At 44.4% G+C, this 12,837-nt stretch overlaps 1 protein-coding gene across 1 annotated transcript in view; it reads right to left on the bottom strand.

The window, feature by feature from the left end:
• COL6A5 (collagen type VI alpha 5 chain) overlaps window positions 1-12,837 on the bottom strand; it is a 130,590-nt gene that overhangs the window by 105,469 nt on the left and 12,284 nt on the right. The window contains exons 5-8 of the mRNA XM_040247139.1: window positions 12,094-12,654; window positions 6,911-7,465; window positions 4,063-4,638; window positions 729-1,304 (exon numbers count right to left, since the gene is read on the bottom strand). Of these exons, the coding sequence (XP_040103073.1) occupies window positions 729-1,304; window positions 4,063-4,638; window positions 6,911-7,465; window positions 12,094-12,654 (2,268 nt within the window). The remainder of the gene's footprint in view (window positions 1-728; window positions 1,305-4,062; window positions 4,639-6,910; window positions 7,466-12,093; window positions 12,655-12,837) is intronic.

Below are 12,837 nucleotides of genomic sequence, written 5' to 3'. Positions count from 1 at the left end.
TGTACAGAACCTGAGTCCTGCACACAGCTCTCAGCTGGAGCTGAAGAATGGCATCCCCATCAGACGGACCACAGCTTGAATTTATTTTCTTCAGTCCCAGCCCACGTGACTCACTTTCATGACGCACCTGGCCTTTGCAGCCATCAGCCCCAGTGACCTTTGGAAATTAAATAATCCCCAAGGCCAATCCAAATCTTTCCTATGTTATGATTACACGAATGCCATCATTCCAAGAAGAAAATGTACCAGACATGTGCTGATACAGTTGACACAGACAGACACACACAGAGACGTGCACACACACACGCTCACACATACTGAGTCCCTTACAAGATGGTTCAACAAAGATAAAATAGGAAAATCAGCAAATGTTTTTTACTTACTTCCTGTGGGATGCAGGGAATTGCTCTGGGACTTCCAGAAGCAGAGAGAATAGAAATAGAAGGCTGAGTTCCAAGTGTTAAGAAGAATATAACCCCTGGATTGTAGTGGAGGAGAGGGCTGCCCCGGGCACACAACCCAGGGCGTCCTCTGGCCTCTGAACCCTTTCCCCTGCCTCTGAGGAAGGCTGGCCAATCCCAAACTTTTGGAAACAGAGGAGACGCCTATTCTCATTGCATATTATTCTAAACCACATCCAGTTAGATTCGCCCAAAGACACCCTGGGAAATGGACAACCAGGAAGCTTCAATCAAAGGAAAACAAAGAAGGAGCAAAGGAGCACTCACTGGTTTTCCCGCAGCTCTTGCAGATTTCACGGACCATTCTTTTTTTCACAGCCACATTCTTTAATTTATCAAAGTCTTGAAAAGTGATGATTTTTTCAGAACTGCCCGTTATCGGCAGGAGCTGTTCCTTGAAAACATCTCCTATGCCCAGAGCCAGAATGCAAATGCCAGCTTCCCTCAGGGCCTCCACTGCCTTTGACACGTCATAGCGGGGAGCCCCAGATGTGAGGACCACCAGAGTCTGAGGGACCCCCGCGTTCCTCCTGCCACCAGCGGACGGCTCAAACATAACGCTCACTTGTCTCAGGGCCAAGTCTATCCGCGGAAGGCCCTTGCTCTTGGTGATAGCTTGAATCCGAGACTTCCATTCGGTTTTAGTCAGAGAGTTCTGTAACTCGATAATTTCTTGGTAGCGGCTCCCAAATTGGGCCATCCCAATTTTCATCCTCTGAGACGGAATGTCAAAATTATCGATTAAGTCTGACAAGAAAGTTGTCATGGTAACAAAGTCTGAATCAGATACCATGTCAGAGCCATCACAAAAGAAAATCACATCAGCTTCTGGAATGTTACAGACTGCAATTGAAAAAAAAATAAATCACTGATTGTCCTCAATAATCATTCTAAATTTTCCCTTCGCTCAAATATTTAACTGCTTCTACTAAATCCTCACAGTCACGGCAAACTGAGACAAGATAACAGATGAGAGATCACAATTGGCCCTCAAAGAGAAGAGAAAGTAGTGCTGAGGAAAAGGTTCATAGGCTTTGTTTCAAATTTAATAATTTACATGATACATCTGAAAGGACACTGAAAGCTACTCTGGAAAGGAAGGAAGAAGTTTGACTAGATTGACTATAGTCATTGAAAGGTCATTGCAAAGGCCTGAAATCCACTCAACATCCCCATACCAGAACATCCACCCAAGTTGACTGCCACCGTACTCAAGTGCCATTAGTAATTCTGTTATTATTAATGCCACCACTTTACATTTGTGCTGAAAATTATCATTTTAAAAATGTGTTTAGCATACTACAATGGTTAATATTCATGACCACTTTATGAGGAATTATTCTGATCTTAGGTAGAGAAAAGGAATCCAGTGGTTAAGGTGCCTCAGAATAGGCAATCACTCTGCAGTAGAGCTGGCATCTGGATCCCTTTTATCCTTAAATCCATCACTTTTTTCTATTACAAATTGCTTTAATAATATCATAGCCCAAATATTGAAATTTCATGGACAAGTGCTAGTCAACATTGGTTACAGGGTTGTCCTTCTGAAGTCCCATGTGACATGACCCAAAACGAGGAATGATCTTTTACGCTCAGTTTCCATCAAATGCAAAGGCTGGGATGGGGCTGTACTAAAGTGCTCAGTGAAGGTAACTGGGATGACGGGGTGTGCATCGTGGACTTCTTTTCCCTCTTCTGCTTCCCCCTCTTTCCTTCAGAGCTGTGCCCCTCCCCCCAATAAACATCTTGCATCCAAAAGTTAGACTCTATTATCTCAACATCTATCTCAAAACTCCGTCTTGACACCTACCTCCAAAAGTAGGTGTGGGAGATGAGAAGAAAGCAGTCCACAAGGAAAGGACTCTAGTCCTACTAATAGTCCCAGATTTGGTGGGGATCCAGTGATAAATAAGAGTCCCAGCCTGCCCAGTGAACTCAGTCTTGTTACAAGGACAAATAAGGAAGCAGCAAGCATGTGTTAGATGCTACCATCAGGAGAAATAGAAGGTGCAGGGGTCAGGGGGCACAGCAGGGGCACTGACGTGTGCTGGGCCAGAAAACTGGCAAACAAAACCTGAAAGGTGACAAGCCCGCCAGATGCAGCCAGGGGAAGCCGTAGGCTGGTGTGTGTGTGCTGGGTAAGGGATGCACGTGAAGATGAAGGGACTTCAGGATGACTAGAGAGGCTGTGAAGCAGGGGGCAGTTGAGGTTGGAGATGTCAGCAGGACCTAATTGGAACTCGGGAGTTTAGGGTGGCTCAGAGGTTAAAGCGTCTGCCTCTAATACAGGAGATCTGTGTTCAATCCCTGGGTCAGGAAGATCCCCTGGAGAAGGAAATGGCAAACACTCCAGTATTCTTGCCTAGAGAATCCCATGGACGGAGGAGCCTGGTGGGCTACAGTCCATGGGGTCGCAAAGAGTCGGACACGACTGAGCGACTTAACTTAACCTGCAGTAAGCTGCAGTGACATGGCCCAGTTTGTATTAGAAAGATGCCTTGGGGACAGTCATGTTTTCTTAGAGAGGATACCCACATTCTGTATCTGAAACCAAGAATCTGAATTTATTGCTTACTTAAGTAAAGTAGGGTTGTGGAGATCAGACGCAGTTTTACTCAGCCCAGCAAATGCTGGTCTGACACAAGATTTGGGGGGAGGTTTTGTTTGGGGTTGGATGATTTCACAGAGAAGGGAGTGGGTTAATGTCAGTGGACAAACCACGATTTGTGTTGGAAACAGAAGTAGGTTTCAAGCTAGTAGAGAGGAAGAAAGGGAGGTGGAAGGAAAAAAAGAAGGAAGTTGGAAAAAGGGAGGGAAACAGAAAGAAGAAAGGAAGCTAGCTGGTTGGTTGATGTGTTTGCCATGTGGGGAGGACCAGGCCACTACCTGGGAAGGATTCCAGGCTTCCAAGGAGGCACAGTGACACTCCTAGAGGGTGGGCTGATCTCCGCTGCTTTTAGGTCAGGTGGCAAATCTCACCCCTTGCTCACTCAGACATGATGCCTCCAGCTTGCCCTACCCCAGGGGTATCTCCTAGTTCAGCTCTGACCCCTTCCCTCCTGGTTCCTGGAAACTGGTCTCTGTTGTCCCATTCAATCGCACTCCTGGGCTTGATTCAGAAAAGCTCGCAGGCCTGGTTGGACTTCCAGCGGTCCTACAGGGTGCTGACAATCCCATTTAGAGGGTCCCGGAACTTTGAAAACAAAAGTCTATCTGTTTAAAGCATGAAACTTTCCACTTGAGTTTGGCCGAACCTGATACAGAGTAGTTGCACTGAGGCCATCAAGCAAATGCTCAGCACGGGCAACCATGAGATGAGGACAGCTGAATAGGGCCCAAGGAAGAGCGAAGGAAAGGGAAAGGAGAGGCCTGATAGCAAGGAACGCTTCTGCAAACTTCTCGTATAGCGTCTTCAGTACAGCAGCAAAGGACCTTTAGATCTTGCTGAATCAAGAAAGCATTTCTCTCAGAGATGAGAAAACCGGTAGCCTGAGTAGAGGAACGTTCAGCCCATGTCATGACAGGAAGCCAAACGTAATCACTTTTTTTTTTTTTTTGCATAAACTTGTATTGCTACACCAACTTTAAAAGCACAACTCACCCTCTTGCGAGTTGTTACACATACTGTCTTGCAGAGGCAGGTAAATATCTTTCAGTTTGTCGAAACCACTGATGTGGATGGTGTAGTTTTTATCCCCTGCCATGGTCTCCAGTTCCACTTGGTCAGCTGCACCTACACCCACTGCGTAAATGATGACGCCTTTGTTTCTTAATTTTGAGGCCGCCTCACCAAGCTTATTTCTGTCGTGAGATACCCCATCTGTGATAACGATCAGCATCTGCCTCACGTTTTGCTTGATACGGCTGCCGTGTTCCTCTGTGAACAGGTCGTTCGCACGCTCCAGAGCCTTGGCGGTGTAGGTTCTTCCCGCCGTATCCCTGCGCCTCCTCAGATGCTCGATGATGGCTGGTCCACTCGAGTACTTGTTGAGGTAGAAAAGAACCTCGGGGTCATCTGAGTATCTGAGCGCTCCAAATCGAACGCGGTCCAGGCCTACGTCTGATTTCTTCACCAAATGGATAGTGAGGTTGATCATGCTTTCTTGGTCCTCAGCGTTGATGCTGCCTGAGTGGTCCAGCACGAACACGACATCTAACTGCTGAATCCGTTTACAATCTGAAAGCAGAAAAGAGCAGGCGTGACACACTTTTGCAGTGCGTTCTGCACAGACGCCTAGAAGGGAAACAAGTTATATGTGCCTTGTACCTCTCACATGCCAGACACCTCACCGCTCTTAGGAATGGCTGATGCCATTTTAAAGAGAAAAGAAACTTCAGGCTCAGAGATGTTCACCTTGCCCACATCACGATTCTAAGGACATTGACGCTCCCATCTATGATGATCAGACAGGAGCGCTGCTAACTCCATGATCAGATCAGCGTTTCTCACACCTCCCTACTCTGTTCTGCTAAACCTCTTCAGGTCATTTACAGCAACGTTTGCCAAGCAGGCTTTCACCTGGAAGGGAACGTCAGGAGGTGAGTCAGTGTAGTACAATGGTGAGCCACGACTGGTTCTTGCCAGACTGGCCTGCATTTTTGAAGGGCTCGGGGGCTTAGTGTACAACCTTGGAGCTTCTGTCTCGCCCCTTCAGGCTCCAGCTGTTGCCTCAGCTTCCGGTAGATAAATTTTCCTCTGTGCTCCATGTCTCCTCACATTTATTCGTGGCCCTTCCTCTGACCTTCCTAAGCTGGAGCCCAGAAAATCCCACACAGGGGAAGAGCTAAGGCGCTTGTCACCACACCCTAGCCCCAAGCCCTCCTCTTCCTTAGAAGCCAAGCACCCACTCTGGGTGGGCCTCCAACGTATGGGCTTATTTCCACTCTTTTCCTCCCCTGAGTAGCTTAAGCACATGCTTCCCAATGGTTCACCCTCTACCTGCCAACCTTACCTCCAATCCTTATTTCTGGCAGTGAGATCTCCAAGTTTTCAAGGGTCATCCATTGCAGATGAGCCCAGGCCATGTGGGAAGAATGACTCGCCGTGATTTGGCAATGAGTCAAAGCTCAATACATATGTATGAGTTGACTTGATACACATTGATAAATTCACCTGATAAATTTATAGACTGAACGTACAAGTCAGCTAAAATTCTACCTTATGCGATAGACAGGACCTCCACAAACATGACATTTCTCCATGAAGAAAGGCCAGGAAGAGCCCTTTGGATTTCAAAGGTGGGGCTGTGGCCTTACTGTGAGCCCTTCTTAGAATGTCTCCACAATCCCAAGAGTTTGGGAATTACTGCCCTTCATGGAGGAAGAAGAAAAATTCCAGTTAAGCCTTTCCAAGAGAAATCTTAAGGCCATTGCCTAAAGCTCAGTTTACACTAAGAGATCTTACTTGCTAACCTTCTGAAATTTTCACACACAAAATCCTGAATAACAAAGTCCAAAGGAGGTTTCTATTGCCATAGGAACAACATACAACAAACTGAGGAATGTTTTGGTTTGTCCTATTAGTTGTAGCCAAAACACAGATAACAACAGCACGTGATAGATTTAAAAGTACTGGTGGTGTTAGCCTTACATGTGAATTTACAGCAAGTTCTGACACAAGTCATTAAAACTGATGGGCTCAAACCTAAGGTTGCTTAATCCAATGTGAAAAGCACTATAGTTTGTCAGATAAAAGTGATGACTGCAAGTGATCACTTTAAGGAAAGTAACAAATTAAAATTTTCCAAAAGCATAGGTATATGAACAGGCACGTGGAAACTACTTAGCTGAGAGAGGGTAAGAAGACTAATGTAAGGAATAAAAATATACACTGTATCTTTAAAATACAAAGAAGGTGCAGAGTTCTGCTTTGGATACTGGACTTAATTTAACTGAGAGGAAGATGGCTGTATATTTCTAATTACACATTCTTACGTGTACATCCTTAACAGTGGTTATAGGTAGCCAAGAAATGATGTGGGAGAATCATTTGGGATTAAAAATTGACTGGAAAATCTAGGTATACAGGTATTAAAAAGCTGGAAATTTAATGGAAAACTCTGAGACTTCCTTGGTATATGTGGCTTCCTGGTGGCTCAGCAGTAAAGAACGTGCCTGCAATGCAGAAGTGGCAGGAGCCGCAGGTTCGATTCCTGGGTTGGGAAGATTCCCCTAGAGAAGGACATGGTAACCCACTCCAGTATTCCCTTGGTTTATCTATTTGAAGTCATCAAAATCAGACTATATGTTGCCAAATTAGCAGACAAAACTGCTATTCTGGAATATCCCTGGGTATTTCACATAAGTATACAGCCCTGAGGTCATGGCTTTTAACGTAGCATAGATAAGACCAGCACTTAACACCAAAGTCCAGTTAGAGGCCGCAAGTCTCTGTCCACCCCACTATAAAGTCAACAGCTTGTGTCCTGAAGGATAAGAAGGTCACTTACCATGAAGAGCGCACACGCGGAAGATGAGTTTACTCTCTATTGCCTTCAGATCATCGAAGTTCTCAACGTGGAAGATCAGGCTGCCATCCCCACTGATCTCCTCCAGCTGAGTCCTGTTGGCCCCGTACACCCCCACGGAGAAGATGACCACACCTTTGTCCCGAAGAGCTTTTGCGGGGTCTCTCACATCATCCTGGGCTTCTCCATCAGTGATAAGGATGAGAAACTTTTTCACCACTGGGCGGCCCCCCTTGGACTCGGTGAAGTATGGATCCACAAAGGTTATCGCGCTTCCAGTCAAAGTTCCCTGACTGATGGGGGTCATGCTGTCTATTGCATCAGAAATTTCTTTTTGTGTAAAGTATTTGTCAAGCTGGAATTCTTCCTTACTATAATGACTGAATTGGACTACACCAACTCGGCTTCTGTCTCCACCAATCTGAATCTTATCTAACAGGTTTTTCATGAAAGTTTTCATTTTCTCAAAATTTTCAGGTCCTATACTGCCAGAACTGTCCACCAGAAACATGATGTCAGCCTTCATGCTTTCACAGCCTGCATGTAATCAAAAAGGCCAGAAATATAACAGGTTGGCATGGTTATCAGAATATGTAAGAGACAGTAAAGCAGAAATACTTTAATCAGTAAATATCAAAAATTAACTCAAGCAACTGCCACTGCATTTGAAAATTTTATCTGCTTCTTTTGTAGTAGTCTGCTGACTAGAACCCTAAATCATAAATTCATTGAAGATTATCTAAAACTTTTCAAAGAAGAAATGCAATCTCTAAAGTATATATTCATTCCCTCACTTATGCATGCACTCATTATACACTTATTCATAATTCATAATTCTTGAAGTGTATGAAATGGTGAGCATCAGGCCATGTGTTAAGGATGCCGTGGTGATCAACAAAGAAAGTCAGAGAAAAGTAATCAATTTTTGGCACTAATATGACTAATATTTCAGGGTTTAATGTGTATTCTTGAAGCCCAAAATTCTAAGTAAACTTTATATAGCATTTTTTTTCTGGGATAATTTAAAGCAATTAAAAATATCAATATTAAAAATTGGGGTGAAAAGTTTTTACTAGAGATAATAAGTACATTAGTAAGCACATATCCATTCAACAGGGACTATTAGTTTACTTATACATAAAATGTGTTGATATGGACTGGAAGTGGGCATATATATGCATATATATAGTGGCTCAGATGATAAAGAATCTGCCTGTAGTGTGGGAGACCCAGATTTGATTCCTGAGTCTGGAAGATCCCCTGGAGAAGGGAACAGCTATCTACTCAAGTATTCCTGCCTGGACAATCCCATGGACAGAGGAGCCTCGTTGGCTACAGTCCATGGGGTCAGAAAGAGTCAGACACGACTGAGTGACTAACCCTTGCACTTCCACCTCATACATATCTGTACATATAGACACACACAGATCAGCTTCTATAAGCCATGAAAAAGTGCTATTAATTCGTGTGTGTGTGTGCACGCGTGCGCGCTTCTATAAGCCATGAAAAAGTGCTATTAATTCGTGTGTGTGTGTGCACGTGCTTCTATAAGCCATGAAAAAGTGCTATTAATTTGTGTGTGTGTGTGTGTGTGTGCGCGCGTGCGCGCGCTTCTATAAGCCATGAAAAAGTGCTATTAATTCGTGTGTGTGTGCGCGCGCATGCTCAGTTGTTTCAGTCCTTTCTGACTCTTTTGAGACCTTGTGGACTGTAGCCTGACAGGCTTCTCAGTCCATGGGATTCTCCAGGCAGGAATCCTGGAATGGCTTGCCATGCCCTCCTCCAGGGGACCTTCCCGACCCCAGGGTGGAATCCACATCTCTGGCATCTCTTGCACTGAAGACAGATTCTTTACCTTTGAGCCACCTGGAAAACCATGTGTGTACATATATATACTTACATATGTACACACACATATGCACCCTAGTACATACATATATAATATGTATAGCATAAATTGTAAGTATGTTGTCTTTAGCATGTATCTCCTTAGTCTTAACCCCTTCTTTAGTTATCACTGCCATTCTCTTACCAGCCCCTTCCTCAGTCCTTCCAGAATCTATCCCATACTATTTGTATGTGACCAGTTATCATCAACCATAGAAGAACTAAAAAATGCCAACTATTTTTTTTACTTTCTTTTCTTTTTAAAAAAAATTTATTTACTTTCAATTGAAGGATAATTGCTGTACAGAATTTTGGTGTTTTCTGTCAAACCTCAACATGAATCAGCCATAGGTATACATATATCCCCTCCCTCTTGAAACTCCCTCCCGTCTCCCTCCTCATCCCACTCCTCTAGGTTGATACAGACCCCCTGTTTGAGTTTCCTGAGACATACAGCAAATTTCCAAATGTTTACTATTTTTTAATAATTTATATGAGGTCCACCGGAACTTCCTTGGTGACTCAGAGCTAACAAACCCAACTGCCAATGAAGGAGATATAGGTTCAATCCCTGAGTCAGGAAGATCCTGTGGAGAAAGAAATGGCAACCTACTCCAGTATTCTGGCCTGGAGAATCCCATGGACAAAAGGAGCCTGCAGGCTATAGTCCATGGGGTTGCAAAAGAGTTGGAGTGACTAAACAACAAGAACAACAGCATAAGGCCCAGTAGGGGGATTAAAGCCATTTGAGATCGACGCTGCCCTGGGGCCATTTTGAAAGTTGTGAACAGAGAAGTTGCCAAAGATGTTTGAGGGTCTTGACAAATGCCCAGTGCTGGGAAGAGTGGAATGCTCTCTTCCACAAATAACACGTCAAAGGGGGAGATTTCTACATGCAGTCACTATTCACAGGGTCTACCTCCTCATCAGAAAACCATAGCTTTGACTTGATGGAACTTTGTTGGCCGAAGAATTGATGCTTCTGAACTGTGGTGTTGGAAAAGACTCTTGAGAGTCCCTTGTACTGCAAGGAGATCCAATCCATCCATCCTAAAGGAAATCAGTCCTGAATATTCATTGGAAGGACTGATGCTGAAGCTCCAATATTTTGGCCACCTGATGTGAAGAACTGACTCATTGGGAAAGACTCTGATGCTGGGAAAGATTGAAGGCGGGAGGAGAAGGGCATGACAGAGAATGAGATGGGTGGATGGCATCACCGACTCAATGGACATGAGTTTGGGTAAACTCCAGGAGTTGGTGATGGACAGGGAGGCGTGGAGTGCTGCAGTCCATGAGGTCGGAAAGAATTGGATACGACTGAGCATCTGAACTGAACTGAACCTCCTCATCTCCCTCTCCTCTATGTCAATAAAAGAATTTCGACCAGGAAGATGGCCACCCAGGTAAAGACTACATTTCCCAGGCTTCCTTGAAGCTAGATGTGGTCCTGTGACTGTGGATTTCTTAGTAGCTATGAGGAGGAGTGATTTAACCCCTTCTGGGTCTGAACAATAAAACAATTGAGCCTGATGAGATGGCCCTGGTCCTATCTCCCTTTCCACAAAGGGAAGACGACAGGGCGTGGAGCTCCATCTTTGACCTACGGATAGTTACTATGTGTTGCAAATGGACCTGCCTCTTTGCTAGACCTGGACTGCTCACCCCGGACAACTACACAAGAGAAAAACCATATTCTGTGTTGCGTGGAATGGGGCCGTTTTGCTAGAGCCTCTTAACCTGCCCGTGAAGAGATACCCCGTGCCTCACTCCATCCACGTCTGCTCTGAGAGGAATCCGTTTTTTTCCAGGCCCACCAGCTTCGGCGTCTTGGTTTTTCTGCCTCTCGGTTCACCATCTGGTGGCTCATTTCCTTGTCCACAGTTTGTCTCCTCCTTCAGGCGTGCCAGGTTTTGGGCACACAGGCTGCAACTACTTGACAAATAAGAAATATCCTGTTCCTCCTTGGACTGGTCCCTGCCTTTGAAAAGACCTAAAATGCAATCTATTTTATTTTTCCTGAAATCTTTTTACTTTCCTTGGCATCAACTCCAGGAAACATAAAGGGACTTGTATTCATACTGTTTCTAAGACATCCTGAAGACCCAGCTTTACTCCTGTCCATAACAGGATGAAAAAGATCAATAAAGTTATGGTTTAGGATTTTACTGCCAGTGTTACTTACTTGCTGGCTTATTTTTCTTTGGATTTTAGGGTCTAAGAAAATTCCAACACAGTTTCACCTTTGTAAGTTCAAGTAAAGTGAGAATCCTTTTCTTTTCCATACCAATGAACACCTTGACCAACTTTTACAATAATCACATTTTATGTAGCACTCACCATAGGCTAAGCCCTCCTCTAAACGCTCCGCATGCATTATTTCCTTTAAGCTTCATAACAAGCCTGCATATACAGGACCAAGCCAAGTAGACGGTAAGTAACCCATTCAAGGTCCACAGCAGGAATTTTCACATTGTTCTTCCTAACTTCTGTTACTTAATTTTTAGTCAGAACAAAAATGCAAGTATGTGTTTGCATTATAAATAAAAATAAACAGGGGTTACATATGTACTAGGTACACTTTCATAATAAAGAAATAACAGTTGGTATTTACTGTAAGGATACTCTGATGGAGGTACTGTCCTAATTTTATAGATGAGCAAGTACAAGTCTCAAGTAATGAAATGAGTTGAATCCTAACCCACTGAAAACCAGAGCCCGTTTTCTTTCCACTGTTCTCATCTGCCTCCATTAGTGTGTCACACACACACACACACACACACACACACAAATATAGGGCTTCCCTGGTAACTCAAGGTAAAAGAATCTGCATGCAATGCAGAACACTTGGGTTCAGTCCCTGGGTCAGGGAGATCCCCTGAAGAAGGGAATGGCAACCCACTCCAGTATTCTTGCTTGGAGAATTCCACGGACAGAGGAGCCTGGCGGGCTACAGTCCATGGGGTGGAAAAGAGTTGGAAAGACTGAGCAACTAACACTTTCACTTTCACACTTTTTTTTCACCTCCGTGGCAGTGGGCTTGGTGAAGGCAACAGCATCCTTAGCAACCTTCTCACTTAACAGCTTTCAAGATGACCTCAGGGCAGCTGTCTATAGAGGGATTCTCCCACCTTGGCAGTTGGCTTAGAGTCAGGGGCTGAACCTCTTCAGCAAAATGTGAGCCAGACAAATGGTCACATCACTCCTCTACTTGGCCTATTAGTGCCCCTGAAACAACTAAGAAAGTACAGATAAGAAAGCCTTTTTGTTTTGCTTACCTTTCTCAGTGCAGATACTGTGAACAATTTCATTCTTGATGCTTTTTAAAGAATCAAAGTTCTGCCCAAAGCTAACCCTTTCCTCTTCCCGAGCAATTTGTTGCAGCTGTGTTCTGTTAGCCTTCCCGATACCAATCGCATGGATGGTGATATTTTCAGCCCTTAGTCTCTCAGCAGGTTCCAGGACAGCATCTCCAGACATCCCATCGGTCAAGACAATGAGGTGACAGGGTGCCTCATTCGTCCTCTGCTTCCTTCCCTTCCTCACCAGTGGCAGCATGAAATCCAGGGCTGCCCCAGTCAGAGTGCTGCCCATAAGTTGCTTGATGTTAAAAACAGCCTTTCTTAATTTCACATCATTAAGGTAGTCATTGACATCAAATTCCACTTTCTTCTTATGGGAATACTGCACAGCTCCGACTCGAACTTTGTCTGGACCAATGCTAAACATCCTTATCACCGCCAACATGAATTCCTTGATTTGCTCAAAGTGTTTTTTCTGAATGCTGCTTGAGCCATCGATGAGGAAATAGAGATCAGCCTCTTTTGTGTCCATACAGCCTGCATAAAAATTGAAAACAGAAAGTACATTCTCTGTTAATTCTCTGGAGAGAACCTGGAGAGAACTTTGCAGGACGATTTGGAGAGGAGCCTGAGTCTGTGAAGCTGTTACAGGACAGAACAAAATCTGACTACATGTTGGACCTGTTTCTTTTACTTTAGTTGCTTCTGTTCACTAAAAGG

The sequence above is a fragment of the Oryx dammah genome, unplaced genomic scaffold (assembly GCF_014754425.2).
Source record: "Oryx dammah isolate SB20612 unplaced genomic scaffold, SCBI_Odam_1.1 HiC_scaffold_2, whole genome shotgun sequence".
Classification (NCBI taxonomy): domain Eukaryota; kingdom Metazoa; phylum Chordata; class Mammalia; order Artiodactyla; family Bovidae; genus Oryx; species Oryx dammah.
This window is presented reverse-complemented; position numbering and strand designations above follow the sequence as displayed.